General features: G+C 42.2%; 1 protein-coding gene and 1 pseudogene across 1 annotated transcript in view; both read left to right on the forward strand.

Annotated features, from left to right (window-relative positions):
• The first annotated feature begins 2,294 nt into the window (after nucleotides 1-2,294).
• Nucleotides 2,295-3,206, forward strand: LOC134349769 (sin3 histone deacetylase corepressor complex component SDS3-like; annotated as a pseudogene).
• A 1,208-nt stretch (nucleotides 3,207-4,414) lies between these two features.
• Nucleotides 4,415-17,735, forward strand: part of actr10 (actin related protein 10) — a 31,499-nt gene continuing 18,178 nt past the window's right edge. The window contains exons 1-4 of the mRNA XM_063049534.1: nucleotides 4,415-4,585; nucleotides 10,530-10,602; nucleotides 14,259-14,341; nucleotides 15,243-15,351. Of these exons, the coding sequence (XP_062905604.1) occupies nucleotides 4,509-4,585; nucleotides 10,530-10,602; nucleotides 14,259-14,341; nucleotides 15,243-15,351 (342 nt within the window). The 5' untranslated portion in view covers nucleotides 4,415-4,508. The remainder of the gene's footprint in view (nucleotides 4,586-10,529; nucleotides 10,603-14,258; nucleotides 14,342-15,242; nucleotides 15,352-17,735) is intronic.

Here is a 17,735-nt window from a genome sequence, read left to right on the forward strand (position 1 = left end):
TATTAGCATATGTGCAAATATGGTGAGGTACAGGGACAACGAAGAATTTGCTTGAAGCAGTATCACAAGCATTTAGGTTCAGACAACAGTAAATATTCATACATTAATATACTGTATGGCCTGCAGTATAATAAGGGCCTACTTTATGTTGTAGGGACACGTCGTTGCATGCACTATTAGGCACGTATTGATCTGTATGTGTGTGCTGAGTTCGGTTTCTGTCAGTAAAGAACCATGAACCTTTACTCCCGTCTCCAGTGTATTTATTAGTAGCATTGCTGTGTAACCAGGCCACATACACAACAAATTGGTGACGAGTTTAATGAACCTACATGGTATTGGAACGCCGTGTTTTAGTTGATAACGACACTCAGAAGAAGAGCGCGAGGAACGAGCCAAGGAGTGGGAGAAGGAGGCAGAGCGAGGCCATGGGTCTGAAAGGAAGCAGGAGCACTGCTGGGGTTGGGAATGTCGGGAGACTAAGAGACACAGTCGGAGCCGCAGCACGTCAAGGCGAGACCACAGCCAGCGCTGACCCCAGGGACTGAGGGTCTGCCTGCCCCAGAAGGGAGATAAAAAGGAACGACACACGCACATCTAGACGGAGTGCGCTCGTGGCGCTAGCAAAAAGTACACGTGAGTCAGAAAGGAAAATAAGGGGAGAACAGGGCTTAATTAACATAACAAGGATGGTGATGATTGGAACCATTACAGCATTTGATAGTGGCATTGAAGACTGGGCAACTTACATTGAAAGAGTGGAGTTATATTGTGAGGTTAACGATGTTAAGGATGAAAAGAAAGCCAGCGTCTTACTCAGTATTATGGGAGCAAAAACATACGGCCTGCTGTGGAGCTTGTTAACTCCTGAAAAGCCAGCTGACAAAACGTTCAAGCGAATAGTAGACACTCCAACAACATTTAAACCTCAAACCACTGGTCATTGCTGAAAGATTTAAATTTCACAATCGGAATCAGAGTAAAAATGAAAGCACTTCTGAATATTGTGCTGAATTGCACAAACTATCAGAACATTGTCAATTTGGAGCTGGTTTATCAGACGCATTGAGGGACAGATTAGTGAGTGGCATGCACTGTGAAACCACCCGGAAAAAGCTTCTGTGTGAAAGAGACCTTACATTTGAGAAAGCGCTAAACATTGCAATATCATTGGAAACAGCAGCACGGGGTGCTTCAGAGATACAACAAAAATCTCTGGAATATGCTACGAATAAAATGTCACTGAACAGAAATGAAGGAAAGAAACGTTACCGTTGTGGGAACATGTCACATGACCCTGAGGACTGTTGGTTTAAAGACAAAGAATGCAGAAGCTGTGGCAAATGGGGCCACATTGGCAGAGTATGCAAAGCTAGTCAACAGCAGAAAAAGGTCAAAATACAGAGAAACAAGAAACCCCAGAAGGGAAAATACAACAATGTACACAAAATGAAAGAAAGCAGTTCTGATGAAAACGACTCAGACAAAAGTGAATTGTCCTGTCTGCAACTTCACAGCGTGAAAGAGACAGATGATCGAAGAGTAATATGGATCACTCCACAAGTGGCAGGCGTGAGACTGAAAATGGAGTTGGACACAGGCTCAGCTTTAACAGTGATCTCTGTACACGACTACAAACGACCGTTTTCTCACATACCTCTGAAACGAACTAAACTACTGCTAAAGACTTAAACACGAGGAATTCTGCAGATGCTGGAAATTCAAGCAACACACATCAAAGTTGCTGGTGAACGCAGCAAACCAGGCAGCATCTCTAGGAAGAGGTACAGTCGACATTTCGGGCTGAGATCCTTCGTCAGGACTAACTGAACTCCCATCGAAGAGAAGATTTAAACTTCTTCAGTGTAGGCACCACAGAAGAGGCTGTCTTCTCCTATCATTTTGGATCTCCCCCTCCCCCTCCCACTTTGAAATCTCTTACTAGCTCTTCCTTCAGTTAGTCCTGACGAAGGGTCTCGGCCCGAAACGTCAACTGTACCTCTTCCTAGAGATGCTGCCCGGCCTGCTGCGTTCACCAGCAACTTTGATGTGTGTTGCTAAAGACTTACATAGGACAGAAAGTGCACCCCAAAGGTAAAATTAAAGTGATAGTGACCTACAGAGACAAAACACAGCAGCTGAACGTCTATGTACTGAAAAATGGAGGATCACCATTGCTGGGACGTGAATGGCTCAGGAAAATCCAGTTGGATTAGCACACCATCAAGGCACCAGATGTGTCAACAAAGGAGGGCAGCTCAGCGGGGAAGATGTCCGCAGCTCTCCACTCACCCATTGTCGACTATTACAACGATGAGGAAGAGCTAGAGAGCATCGACAATGAGGACAAACGCAGTATCCATGGCCGCGACTCAAATGAAGATACAGAGGATGCAAGGAAGACAGATATTGCCAATAAGTAGGATGATGAAGACTACCTGGAAGTAAAAGAGCAGATGTACCAGGAGAAGTTGACGTCTCTCAAAAGACAGCTACAGCAGTTACAGGAAGGCACTTTACAGGAGTACCAGAAAAGGATGAAGAAACTAGGTCAACAACACATGGAAAGAATATGAAATGCTGAGCTTTTTCTGCAACTGGAGACAGAACAAGTTGAAAGGAATTATATTAAAGAGAAGAAAGCAGCAGTGAAGGAATCTGAAAATAAAAAGATTGAGTTAGAAGAAAAGAAAAAGATGATTGAGAATGAGAGGCTAACAATGGAACTCACAGGAGATTCTGTGGAGGTAAAGCCAATAATAACTAGGAAACTAAGGAGGAGACCTAATGACCCTGCTCCAATTACAGACAAAAGATGAAAACCTGCACCTGTGCAGTTAAATTACTTGTTAGCAGATGAACAGATAATGGAAGATCTTCGAACTCTCAATAAGCTTAAATCTCCGAAAAGACCAGCACCTCCGTCTTCTCCTGAGCATCTTCCCAGCACTCCTGCTGAATCACCAGCACAAAGATATGAAGCACAAATAGAAGATGGAAAGTTATATTGCGATAAGAGATGGTATCATAAAGGTCAGGCTATCTATTTGGAATCTAGGGAGAATACGAAGATTGGCTGTGTAATTAGCTCAGTTGGAACAAATGAGATATTGCTAAGGAAGACAAGTGAAAGCACAAAGATGCATATATATGTAGGACAGCTGCACAGAGGAGTCTTCATTATACGGAGGCGATCTACTGCCTAGAACTCTTAGCAAGTTGGAGGCGCACATCTTCTTAACTCCCTATGCTCATAGGTCAACTTTTCATGACTTTTATATGGAAATCTGTATTAAAACAAACAAATTTATTGACAGACGTTACCCAGAGAGGCAGAGTATACCCCCCTCCCGAGACTTGAGTTATAAATGAGTCTTAGACTAAAAGTAAAAAAAAGGCTTGTTATAATGATATTATTATGTTACTTTGTTGTGATTTGATATTATTAAGTTACTAAGTAAACAAATTGTAGGTGTTTGTATGTTAAGGGTAGACGTATTTGTTTAGCTTAATGACCCAGTAAAAAAAGTTGATACACTATTAAAATAAAAGGGGAGGAGTGCACTGTATGGCCTACAGTTATAATAAGGGACTACTTTATGTTGTAGGGATATGTCACTGCATGCGCTAATAGGCACGTATTGAGCATGTGCTATTAGGTGTGTATTGATCTGTACGTGTATGCTGAGTTTGGTTTCTGCCAGTAAAGAACCATGAACCTTAGCTCCCATCTCCAGTGCTTTTATTAATAGCATTGTTGTGTAACCAAGCCACATACACAACAATTAAAGTTATGCAAGTTATACTACATTATACAAGGCAATGAAAGAAATTGAGGAAAACAAGACATTGGTGCAACAAAAAACAGTTAAGTCCACAGTAGTACAAGAGATGTTATGTGGCTAAGGTGTGGTTCGTTTATGGAGTCATTGAACAGCAATATTCCTGTGACATACTTATAACATGCCCTCTGCTAAGCAATCATCACTATCTCACTGATCCAATTCGAGTTATATTTTTTTAAAAATGAAGCCATTTCGTTCGATAAGAAGTGCACTTGTATAAACATAAAATTGCAAGTTACAGCTAAACTTCGAGGAAAATCAATACATTGCTGGTCCTGTACATCCTTCACAAAATAACGCACTGCATTCAACCATCCAACAACCTGCAGCCATCAGCAGGTTGAACTTGACACTCCAAAACTCCCGTTCCACGTGACGCTCCACACTCGCCTCAGATGCAAAGAGAAGCTGATCTTTTAGTCTACATTAGTGCCTGAAAAAGTCGAAAATTCTCGATAAGTTAATCAAAAAAATTCATTGAGAAAGAACGCACACAAAGAGGAGAAGCTCTTGAGCAGTAGTGGAAAACGCAATCAGGCAGTAGGGAAGACAGATCAAGCGGAGGCTGAGGGTCCTGGGTGGGGTGGAGGACGGGGCCTACAGGTTCAGGCGGCTGCTGTTGTGGACGGTGTCTGCGGACCGGGGTGGGAGCGCAGCTGCAGCATGCCGCTGTTTGAAGGGCTGGGCACCGGGGGCGAGAAGACGGCTGTAGTGATCGATCTGGGAGCCGCATACACAAAGTGAGTCGCGGGATGCACGGAGGGTGGGCGCCTGTGGGTTAACACCGAATGGCCAGTATCCCTTTGTTTTCCAAATAATATATTAACATCAAACGTTATTGGAGACGGCGAAATTGGAAATGAATGGTAAAACCTGGGAGCATTTGCCACAGTTTCACCAGAGTGCGTTGTGCACAATTTATGGGCAATTGTTTATGATTCTCCCTGTTTGACACCGGTGTTATTTAACAGAGACCGGTTTAGTAAACATTACTGGATTTTGAATTTATTTTATCATAACGGGGTTTTCCAAGTTTATCGTTTTCTTTACGGAACATTTCGGTCCTGATTTTGAATGCAGTGACAATAGACAATAGGTGCAGGAGTAGGTCATTCAGCCCTTCGAGCCAGCGCCACCATTCACTGTGATCGTGGGTGATCATCCGCAATCAGTACCCTTTTCTTGCCTTCTCCCCATATCCCAGTGGAAAGTGGTTGTTGAAAATTTAACTGAAATGTTAATTATTGCGATGAATAGCTATGTTAGTATGCTGTTTATTGACCATAACTCAGCATTTAGCACCATCATTCCCACAGTCCTGATCGAAAAGCTACAGAATCTGGGTCTCTGTACCTCCCTCTGCAACTAGATCCTTGGCTTCCTAACCAGCAGACTATAATCTGCGTGGATTGGAAATAACATTTCCACCTTGTTGACGATCAACACTGGCACACCTCAAGGATGCATCCTTAGCCCACTGCTCTACTCCCTCTGTACCATGAATGTGGCTAGCCATAGTTCAAATACCATCTGTAAATTTGTTGATGATACAACCAGTTTTGGCAGAATCTCCGATAGTGACAAGAGGACGACAAAGCGTGAGCTAGTTGTGTGTTGTAGTAGCAACAACCTTGCACTCAACATTGTGGACTTCAGAAGGGGTAAGACAAAGGAACACAAACCAATCCTCATAGAGGGATCAGAAGTGGAGAGAGTGAGCAGTTTCAAGTTCCTGGGTGCCATATCTCTGAGGACCTAGCCTGAATGCAACAATGCTGCAGCTATAAAGAGAGCAGAACAGCGGCTATATTTTATGAGGAGATTTGGTATGTCACCTAAAACACTTGAAAACTTCTAAAGATGTACCGTGGAGAGCATTCTGACAGGCTGCATCACCGTCCGATATGGGGAGGCCAACTGCACAAGATTGAAGTAAGTTGTAAAATTAGTCAGCTCTATTATGAGTTCTAGCCTCTGTAGTAGCCAAGGTATCTTCAAGAAGCGGTGCCTGAGGAAGGTGGTGTCCGTTGTTAAGGACCCCCACCACCCAGGACATGCCCTCTTTGCATTGTTACCATCAGGAAGGAGGTACAGAAGCCGAAAGACACACACTCAGCGATTCAGGAACAGCTTCTTCCCCTCAGCCATCCAAGTTCTAAATAGACATTGAACCCATGAACACTACATCAACTACTTTTTATTTCTGTTTTTGTACTACTTATTTAATTTAACTATTTTATATATACATATTTTTAAAATTAATTATATATATATATATGCACATTTAATGTAATTCAGTTTTTTCCTATATTTATCATGTATTGCATTGTACTGCTGCTGCAAAGTTAACAAATTTCACGTCATATGCCGGTGATATTAAATCTGATTCTGATTCTAAATAAAGTTTTGAACTATTAGTAGAGACATTACTGGAGGAAATTCTGCCACATGTGATCTGCCAGCATTTGGATTGACAGAGTCTGATTAAGAGTCCACGTAGCTTTGTGTGTAGAAAGCCGTAGGTGGTGAATGTTTCATGGGTTTTCAAGGAGCTAACTGAAAAGGTAGATGACCGTTCGGTCTGTTTGAACATTTGCAATGCTTTCGACTAGATTCTGCTGGTTTGGAAGGTTAGGTTGCTTGTGGATCCAGGGTGAGCTGGTTTGATGGATTGAAAATTGACATGGAGGTAGGAAGTGGGAGGAGGTAACTGAAGACTTTCTCAGAATGGAGGCTGGCAACTTGTGTGCCGCGGGGGTTGATGTTGGAACCCTTGTTATTTGGAGGTTTTGTTGACCGTGAGCAAGGTTATCGTAAATTACAGGGGGATCTTGATCAGTTAGGGAAGTGAGCTGAGGAGTGCAAGTGAATTTTAATACAGTTAAGTGTGAGGTGATGTGCTTTAGAAAGTCAAACCAGCGTAGGACTTAATTGAACTATGAATGGTAGTAGGAAGTGTAATGGAGTAGAAGGACCTACCTAGGAATAGAAGTGCATAGTTCATTGAAAGCAGTGTCACTGGTAAGGTGATGGAAAAGACATATTTAGTGTGCTGACATTCAGCAGATGGGGGGGGGCAGAGGAGCAGCATCTTAAATTCAGTCTGGATAGCCTCCAACCTGAGGTATCAATACGATTTTTCCTTATGGTAAACAAAATCCATCCATCCCCCCTCTATTCCCCACTCTGACCTTTTACCTCTTCTCACCTGCCTATTACTTCCCTTTCTCCTATGATCCATTCCAGATTCCAATTTCTCCAGTCTTTGACCCTTCCTACTCACCTGGCTTCACCTATCACCTTCCAGCTAACCTCCTTCCCCTCCCCCCACCTCTATATTCTGGCATCTTCTCCCTTCCTTCTCAGTTCTGAAGAAGGGTCTTAGCCCATAACATTGACTATCTATTTATTTCCACTGATGCTGAGTTCCTCAATCATTTCTTGTGTGTTGCTTTGGATTTCCAGCATCTGCAGACTTTCTTGTGTTTATTGAGTATCGGAGTCAGGACATCATGTTATGGTTGTATAAGTCATTAGTGAGGCCGCACTTGGAGTAATGCATACTGTTTTGGCTACCATGTGGAAAGAGTGCAGAAAAGATTTGTGAGAATGTTGCCAGGACTAGTGTGCCTGAGATTGTCCAGGTTAGATCTTTCTTTGTAGGAGAATGGGAGGGTAACCTTGCCTATGCCTCTCAAAGTTTTAAACATTTCTGTGGGTTGGATGTTGGCAGACCTTTTTTTCCCAGGGAGGGGAGTTTAAAACTAGGAAGCATAGATTTAAGGTGAGAGGATAAGATTTAAAAATGATCTGCAGGGCATCTCTTTCTATGCAGAGGTGGTGAGTATGTGGAACAAGCTGACAGAGGAAGTGTTTGAAGCAGGTTTTCTAGGAGCCATGTATCTATTTTATGTCAGTATTTTGTGTTGCACATTTATCATGGGTAATTTGCGGTAGAAGCAAATGAGTATAGCTGCATGTTCTTGCTTTGTTCAGTTGAGAGGGAGTGAGCTGGGGGTAATTTTTTTTGTTGACTGCTTATTTTGCTTAGTTACGCATAATTACACTAATTTGAACACTAATTGCTTTTAATTCATTAAATCGCTAATTTAGTTTTGTTAGTTTTATATCGTCGTGCGATTGTCTTTGCTGGTTTCATAATAAGGGATCGAATAGAACTCAGTTACTTGGAAGTGCACTGTGCAGTGTCAAATCCCATACTCGGTCTCTCAGCGATTTTAGTATAATAGTTTTATAATAAGTTTTAGTATAATAGTGTCATTTAAGAAACACTTGGAGGGGTGGGGCTGAGAGAGATACAGCCCGAACAAGAGAAATCGGGACTAACTGAGTGGCACCATAATTGAAGTTGCTGGTGAACGCAGCAGGCCAGGCAGCATCTCTAGGAAGAGGTACAGTCGACGTTTCACGCCGAGCCCCTTCGACGGCCTGCTGCGTTCACCAGCAACTTTGATGTGTGTTGCTTGAATTTCCAGCATCTGCAGAATTTCTCGTGTTGGCACCATAATTGGTATGGACTCATTGGGCCAAAGAGTCTGTGACCATGCTGAATTACTCTATGACTTTATGACCCCAATTGTAACTTAATTAAATTGTCCTATTCTTTACTTTGGAAATCAAGACACCAACTAACGACCTTACCAATATACCTCAAAAAAGAGCTTTGTAATCATGTTTTCAAAAAGCAGTTTTGATTCTGTCAGTCATATTGAATGTTTTCTTCTGGCACTTTCACCATGTCCTTCAGATAACACATTCTAACATTGAAGTGGGAGAGGTGGGAGTTGTGTAAGGAGCAGATGGAAAATCTAGTATTGAAAATCTCCATAACAAATAAGTAGTTCAGAGTTCAGAATAAGGCTATGTATGTGGGGGAAGGAGTTATGAACAGGGCAGATGGAAGATCCAGTACTGAAAATATATATTAGCAAAAGAGGGTTAGGGTATTCATTTTGTTTCAATTGGTATTCTTTTGCAAAGAAGTGTTGTGCCATCACCAGTGTACTGTAATTCTTGCATTGCACTGTTCATGTGTTAGTCAGATATGGTATTTAGCAATTTCAGATACAGATTTCCCCCGCCATCCGAAGGTAGAGCGTTCCTATGAAACGGTTCGTAAGCCGAAATGTGTAAAACGAAGAAGCAATTACCATTTATTTATATGGGGAAATTTTGTGAGCGTTCGCAGACCCAAAAATAACCTACCAAATCATGCCAAATAACACATAAAACCTAAAATAACAGTAACATTTAGTAAAAGCAGGAATGATACGATTAGTACACAGCCTATATAAAGTAGAAATACTTTTCCACAATCATTGCCTGAACTGTTCTCCATAGCAAAAATCTCACGCAAGCACCGTCGGCAGAAAATCTCACGCAAGCGCTCTCCAGTAACCTTTAAGCTATGAAGCTACCAAATCATACCAAATAACACGTAAAAATACACAGCCAATATAAAGTAGAAATAATGTATGCACAGTGTAGTATCACTTATGGGAATCGGGAAGATAGCTTGCCGAGCACACTGATGATGGTGTGTTATACTGAGTTGGAGTTTGGGTGGTGCAGTGGCCCCCACCCTCCAGGCCGCCGAGCGATACATTGCTGCGAAGCATGCAGGGATACAGCGGTAGCTGGGAGGCACACAGCACATCCTTAAGAAAAAAGCCGAAATAAACAAGCTAATTAATTAGGTGCCGCCCAACACGTAATTGTCGGCCCAGATCAGTGACGTTTGCCGATTGCATCGCCTTTGATCTGGGCCGACATTTACGTGTGGGGCGGCACCTAATTAATTAGCATGTTTACCTGTGTGCCTCCCGGCTACCATTGCATTCACCACGAATCGGTATCTGTCCGTGGCCCGGGGGTTAGGATGGTGGGACACTGGGGTGTCATCTCGTCATCGTCTGTTTCCATTAGAGCAGGCAGGTCATCTTCTATCTCTGCCTGCCTCGATGTCGAAGGTCGAGGTTCATTGTCTGCTGTGGCTGATGTGGAAGGCTTGCTTGGCTGCTGAGCCTCACGCATTTTTCTATCACACAGTTCTTTGTAAGGACTCAAACCATCCTGCAAATATCCCCTAAACTGACGTACCCTTTCAAAATTAAAGTCGTACTTTATCATTACTCATTTGGTTTTGATTGTTATCCTTTTTTCTTCCAATTGCATCAGCTCTTCATCTGTCAGTTCTTGGTCATGGGATGCCAAAACCTCTTCAACATCATGTTCGTCAGCTTCCACAAGCCAAACTCACGTTGTCCTTACTTCATTCACTACAATCAAAACGCTTAATTATGTCTAGTTTTACACTAAGTGTAACACCCTTACGAGCTCTTTCAGGCTTTTCCGATACCTTAGAACTCACCTTGCAAACGGCTGCTCACAGGCTCGTGTTTAAGCAATGCCGGCGAGAATGCTGTTCCGAATCCGGGGGAGAGCGGCTGCTCGGGGCGCACGCTGCCTTTTATCGCGTGCTGATTTTTTCGCAGGCTGATTTTTAATCGTGCACTGATTTTATTTTTCGTAACAGTGAAAACACCTTCTGAAAGCGAAAACAGGGTACTAATGTAGGTCTTTCATAACAGTGAGGTTTCGTAAAGCGAACGTTCGAAAAGCGGGGGACACCTGTACATTGAACATTTTTTCTTCAATCTCTAGATGTGGTTTTGCAGGAGAAACTGGACCAAGATGCATTATTCCCAGTGAAATCAAGAAGCCAGGTGTATCCCAGGTAAGTTTTTCACCTCTATATTCTTTTAGTGTGAGAAGTTGCACACAAAAACAATATTTATAGCAACCTTGGAAACTAGACATTTTTAAGTTGCTTGCCATTTCAAACTTTGCATTTTTATCAAAACAATTGTATTTTTAATATCATTAGTTATTCATTTAATTTTGCCTACTCATGTTGGATAAGGTTAACATACACACCAGCACAGAATTTCGAAATGTGATTTTTTTTTTGTGTAGACTTGTGTCAGCAATCATAAAAATGATTATAACCTTGTAACCTACAACAATCTTCTACACCACCACCAACCGTCATGTCATCAGCAAACTTACTAACCCACCCTTCCACTTCCTCATCTAAATCATTTATAAAAATAACAAAGAGCAGGGGTCCCAGAACAGATCCCTGTAGAACACCACTCGTCATGGGCCTGTCAACAGAATACACTCTCTTCACTACCACCCTCTGCCTTGTGAACACTTTCATCAATTTGTTTTATCTCTTCCTTGAAAAAAATCAGTCAGGCTTGTGATACACAACCTGCCCCTTACAAAACCATGTTAATTATCCGTAATCAAACTATGCTTCTCCAAATGCTTGTAAATTCTGTCTCTAAGAATCCTCTCCAGTAGTTTGCTCACCACTAATGTAAGACTCACTGGTCTATAATTCCCAGCATCATCTCTATTACCTTTTTTGAACAAATGAATAACATTTGCCATCCTACAATCTTCTGGTACTACTTCAGAGATTCAAAGTACATTCATTATCAAAGTATATATGCAGTATACAATCCTGAGATTTGTCTTCCCACAGACAGCCATGGAACCTATTCACAGAAAACATCATGCCCCCAATACGCAAGAAAAAAGAAACCAAACAAACAGCAAAATGCGAGTGAATAACACACAGTATTAAACATCAAACCACAGAGTCCTTGAAACAGTGTGGGAATGTTCAGTTTAGATCAGTGACTGCTGGTCACAGAGCCAGTCCAGCCCAATCAATATCATGTAAAATAGCAGTTTTAAAAAAGGAGTAACCAGAATCACATAAACTGCAGAATCCTTTTTAAAAAAAAAATTGAGTCCAATCCACAAACCTTGGCCAAGACCCAAGGCTCCTGCACTTTCCTTTGGCTGCAGATATATCACTTGCGCCTCTCTTTTGCACTTTACGTATGTAAAGAAACTTTTGGTATACTCTTTAATATTATTGGCCAGTTGTAATTTGAAGATCACACCCTTACTACTGTTTGGGGTTCTGTATATAACTCCCATCAGGGTCTTTTTACCCTTACAATTCCTTAGCTCTCCCCAAACAATTCAACACCTTCTGACCCTATGTCACTGTTTCCAATAATCTAACTTCACTTTCTACCAACAAAGCCACGCCATCCCCTTTGCCATGCTGACTGTCCTTTTGATAACAATGTGTATCCTTGAACTTTAAGCTCCCTGCTGTAATCTTCTTTCGTCTGCAATTCAATGATGCCCACAACATCAAGCATGCCAGTCTTTAACTACAAGTTCATCTACCTAATTCCATATACTGCATGCATTCTATTGTAAAACCTTCAGTCCTGTATTCAGCCTTTTCGATTTTGTCCACCTTTTCGTTACAACTCATTGTGTTGACTGCAATTTTGCCCTATCATTGGCCTCTCTTTGTTGGCAGTCTCACTACACACTGCTTCTGTTTGTAAACCAACTACCTTATCACTCCAGTTTCCTTGCCTTGCCAAATTAGTTTAAACCCTCCCGAACAGCTCCGGCAAACCTGCCCACAAGGATATTGATTCCCCTCGAGTTCAGGTGTAACCCATCCCTTTTGTTCAGGTTGTACATCCCCAGAAGAGATCCCAATGATCCTTACAGCTGAACCCCTGACCCCTGCACCAGTTTCTCAGCCACACATTTATCTGCCAAATCATTCTATTCTTACCCTCACTGGTGTGTGGCACCGGCAGCAATCCAGAGATTACTACCCTGGAGGTTCTGTTTTACAGCTTTTTACCTACCTCCCTGAAATCTCTTTTCAGGACTTCCTCACCTTTCCTATCTATGTCATTGGTGCCAATATGTACCAAGACTTCTGGCTACTCACTCTCCCCTTTAAAATGTCATGGACCCTATCCAAGATATCCCTGACCCTACAATCCGGGTGTCTCTATCGCGCCCACAGAATTTCTCCTCTCTTCCGCTGACTGGAATCTCCTATCACCATAGCAGTCCTCTTCACCTGTCTACTCCTCGAAGCCACAGCAACAGACTCAGTTCCAGAGACCCAGGCACTGCACCCCCCCCCCCCCCAAGTAGGTCATCCCAGACATCCCACCTCTCCCGGAAGTTCTGGGAGTCTCCTGCATATTAATAGTGGCTCCCTGATGCCTGCAAATTATATACAATATCACAGAAATCAATTTTTTTGAGAGCGAGCAAGAGAAAGCGAGAGAGAGCACGGGAGTGACCACGAGAGAGAGTGCAAGAGCAAGCAAGCAAGCGAGAGAGCGAGAGTGGAAGCAAGCGAGAGAGAACGCCGGCGAGAGAGAGTGAGAGCACACCATGGCAGAGTGTTCCAAAAAATATATGAAACGTACGTCACCCCAGGCTACACTAAAGTGTACCCCTGCCTAATAGGGCTCAAAATAATGATGGTGTTGCTCGCTGCGCTGTTTGCAACAGTGACTTTTCTATTGCCCATGGTGGGTTAAGACTGTAAAAGACATGTTGAGGTGAGTTTGACAGGTGCCATTCGTTCATTAGCATAGCTAATGTTATTTAATCTAGCTGGCTAGCTGCTAAGGAGCTACTCTATTGCAGACATCCCACCTCTCCCGGGAGTCTCCCGCAAGTTGATGGTGCTACCTCCCTGAAATGAGTTTTTGCAGGGTGGGATGTCTGTCATCCCCCTCTACCTAGGGCTGACTACCTCTCTGTAGCTACTGTCTATCACCTCCTCATTCTTCCATGTGAGCCAAAGGTCATCGAGCTGCAGTTCCTGTTGTTTAATGTGTTTTCTGAAGAATTGCAACTCAGTGCGGCTGGTACAGATGTGTTTATCTGGGAGTCTGGAGGTCTCCCAGACTTCCCACATCCCACACACAGTACAAAACACTGCCCCTGGAGCCAGTCTCACTACACTACTAGGCCCTAACAGTTGAAGAATGAAGAATTAAGAGCAAAAAGACAAACTTACTTCACTGAAGCCTGATGGACAAAAGCCACACTAAACAATGTCCCACTCACAACAATGGCTGCTTTGCCAGCGCTTGCATTATTTTTATTCGCCCTTTCTAATGAATCCCGATCAGCGATTGGTCACAGTCCAAATCCAAAAAGCTGCCTCAAAGTTCTGCATTTTTAACCTCAAGTGTGAGCCTGTTTGAAAAGATAGCTCTCTTTATGTACTGTTGTAAACAACCATACCTTCAGTTTCTCACACAGCTTGTAAATGAGCAGCATTGCAGTGCTTTATGGCTAAGTAGTGGCAGTAATAAAGATGATTTGGTTGAGAGTACTTTAACTGTGTGGAATAGTTCTTCTCTGACCAATTCTTTCGGGACTTTAATCAGCATGGACCTGTAGTGATTTAAAACTTCCAAATAATCTTGAATGTTGGTAATTCGTATTTGTGCATGCATTTCTGTTTTGCAGGCTATTAAAGTAGTTCAATATAATATCAACACTGAAGAACTTTATGGTTATTTGAAAGAATTTATTCACATGCTGTACTTCAGGTAGGGTATATTAAAAAATTGATTTTACTAAGTTGATGTTTAAATATTATGCTGCATGCAAAACATAAATTTTAGTTCAGAGTAGAATCTTAATAACTGTAAAGTTTTTATCACACTCCAATTTAAAAAATGCATGCTTTCCTAAATCTCTATACAGTATACTTCATCGAGCTGCTGGAGTGTGCTTCATCTAGCTGCTAGAGCACGTAATTAAAATAAAGTACGTAATAAAATTACAGGTTGGGGTTGTGTGAAGGAAAATCTGATCTCTTGCCACAAGTCCATAGAAGATGGATACAAAAGGCCATATAAGATTTTTCTCCAGAGCCGTTTAAGCTATGGAAGAGCCCTTGTGGAATTTCTTCGTCACAATTTTTAAGAGCATCTAAGGACTGAAAACTTGTAATGGAGAATAGTGTTTTAAGACCTGCTCGGCTCTGTACACCACTACTCTCATCTCTAGTGTAAAATAAACAGTAACAACTGAACGTTTTTTAATATTCTGGTTACAGTGTACGTACTTAAGTCCATCACCCTACTGGGCATAGGCCACTGATAGCAGCTCGCCAGAGTCCTCTGTCCCAGGCCAGTCTTTCAAGTTGTCCCCAGATCTAGCCCATCTTCTTGGTGTATCCTCCCCTCCCAGGGATGGGGTCTCTGGAGCTTCTGTTGGCACTTTTGTAGCTCTAGGTTTTTATGGGATGGGGTTGCTAGCCCCATACCCAACCTGGTTTGGGACCATCTATGGTGGAGTTAATTACACTGTAGTTGCACCTTAATTATATGTCATCCATTAAATTTTTTTTAACTTTTTAAGCACATTGTTTCTTATTGACTGAGTTTTACTTGATAAGGTTTGTTTCATGAATGGTATCATTTTTTTTCTCCTTTTCCATAACAGACACTTGCTAGTAAACCCAAGGGATCGGCGAGTTGTTGTCATTGAATCAGTTCTGTGTCCATCACACTTCAGAGAAACACTCACTAAAGTTTTCTTTAAGCACTTTGAGGTAGGAAGCTGATGATAATGTTGTTCTAAGACCAAAAGAAGTAAAATGCAGTCAGATCAGTTTTTAAAGATGTATTAAAAAGCCACATGTAAAGTATAGCATACAGTTCTGGTCATCCTATTGTAGGAAGGATGTCGAGGCTTTGGAGAGGGTGCCAAAGAGGTTTACCATGGTGCTGCCTGGATTAGAGGGCATTTGCAATAATGAGAGGTTGAACAAATTTTGGTTGTTTTTTCTGGAGAGGTGGAGGCTGAGGGGAGATCTGATAAAGGTTTATAAGATGAAGGGAGGCATAGATAGAGTAGACAGACAGTATCTTTTCCCCAGTGTTGGAGCGTCTAATAACAGAGGGCATGCATTTAAAGTGAGGGGGGTGATTTCGGAGGAGATGTGAGGAGCAAGTTTTTTATGCCAAGAGCGTTGAGTGTCTGGCATGCACTGCCTGGGTTGTTAGTAGAGGCAGATACATTAGGGGCTTTTAAAAGATGTTTCAATAGACACATGAATGTGAGGTAAATGGAAGGATATGGACATTGATTAGGCAGGAGATTAGTTGGCCATTTGATTACTAATTTAATTGGTTTGGCATAACATGGTGGGCCACAGGGCCTGTTCCTGTGCTGTTCTGTTCTATTTTCTATTAACCCTTATGCAGTCATGAGTATGGCATATTTATCTGGAATTATGAAAAAATATTTTTCAGTAGAAGGTTGGTAAGCAAAATTTTGGGGCCACTTGTGTTCTCAAGGAAGTGAGATTTTTAGCATTAGGAACTTCTGAGAACAGATAATGTTCTCAGGCAGGGGATGGGAACCAGAGTGATAGAGCTGAGGATGAGGCAGTTGGCATACAAGTCGATGCATTGTTAGTGAGACTGTGAGGAAGGGCAGGCAGATGACCGGGCAAAATTGCAGTCACTGGGATGAGTTGAAGTGTAACGTAGTGACAAAATTCAAAAAGGGTGATGAATACAGGACTGAAAGTGTTAATATTTAACTGTACACAGCATGCAGAATAAAGTAGGTGATCCTGTGGTGCTGTTGGGGATTGGCAGGTATGATGTTGTGGGCATCACCAAGTCATAGCTGAAAGAAGATCCTAACTGGGAGCTTAATGTCCAAGGATACACTTGTATTGAAATGACAGACAGGTAGGCAGAAGGGGTGGAGTGGCTCTGTTAGTTTAAAAAAATCCTTAGAAAGAGGTGAATTGGATAGGGAGGTGCAGAATCCTTTTGGATAAGTACGAAATTACAAAGATAAAAAGACCCTGATGGGAATTATGTGGTGGCCTCTGAACAGTATCCAAGCTGTGGGATACAAATTACAACGGGAGATAGAAAAGGCATGTTAAAAGGGCAGTGTTACAGTAGTCACGGAGGATTTCAGTGTGCAGAAAGATTGGGAAAATCAGGTTGGTGCTGCTTGACTCCAAGAGAGGGAATTTGTAGAATGCCTACGTGATGCCTTTTTAGAGCGGCTTGTGATTGAGCCCACCAGGGGAATGCTAGTTTGGGGTTGTGTAATGAATCAGATTTGATTAGGGAGCTTAAAGTTAAGGAACCTCTTTACCTTACAGGAGACAGTGTTCATAATATGACAGAGTTCACCCTGCAATTTGAGAAGATAAAATCAGAGGCATCGGTATTACAGTGGAGTAAAGGGAATTATAGAGGCACGAGAGAGGAGCTGGCCATCGTTGATTGGAAGGGAACGCCATCAGAGTTGACGGCAGAGCAGCAATGGCTGGAGTTCTGGAGGCAATTCAGAAGGTGCAGGATAGATACATCTTAAATATAAAGATGTATTATAAAAGGAGGATGAGGTAAATGTGGCTGACAACAGAAATCAAAGACGGCCTCAAAGCAAGAGAGAGGGCATATAATATAACAAAAATTACTGGGATGTTAGAGGATTGGGAAGCTTTTAAAAACCAACAGAAGGCAACTAAACAAGCCATAAGGAGAGGAAAGACAAAATATGAAAGGTAAGCTGGCCAATAGCTTCAAAGAGGATACCAAAAGGTTTTTCAGATATATAATGAGTAAAAGGGAGGGAAGATTGGATATTATAATGCTGGAGAGGTCGCAATGGGGGCAAAGGAATGTTAGGTGAACTTGATAAGTATTTTGTGTCAGTCTTCACTATGGAAGCCACCAGCAGTACTGTATGCCTGAAATTCGAGAGTACTGGGGCAGAAGTGATTGTGATTGCTATTACTAAGGAGAAAGTGCTTGAGAAACTGAAAAGGTCTGAAGGTAGATAAGTCACCTGGACCAGATGGACTACACCCCAGGGTTCTGGAAAAAAAAGTAGCTGAAGAGATCATGGAGGCATTAGTAATGATCTTTCAAGAATCAATAGGTCCTGGAATGGTTCCGAGGC

This window comes from Mobula hypostoma, chromosome 1 (assembly GCF_963921235.1).
Source record: "Mobula hypostoma chromosome 1, sMobHyp1.1, whole genome shotgun sequence".
Taxonomy (NCBI): domain Eukaryota; kingdom Metazoa; phylum Chordata; class Chondrichthyes; order Myliobatiformes; family Myliobatidae; genus Mobula; species Mobula hypostoma.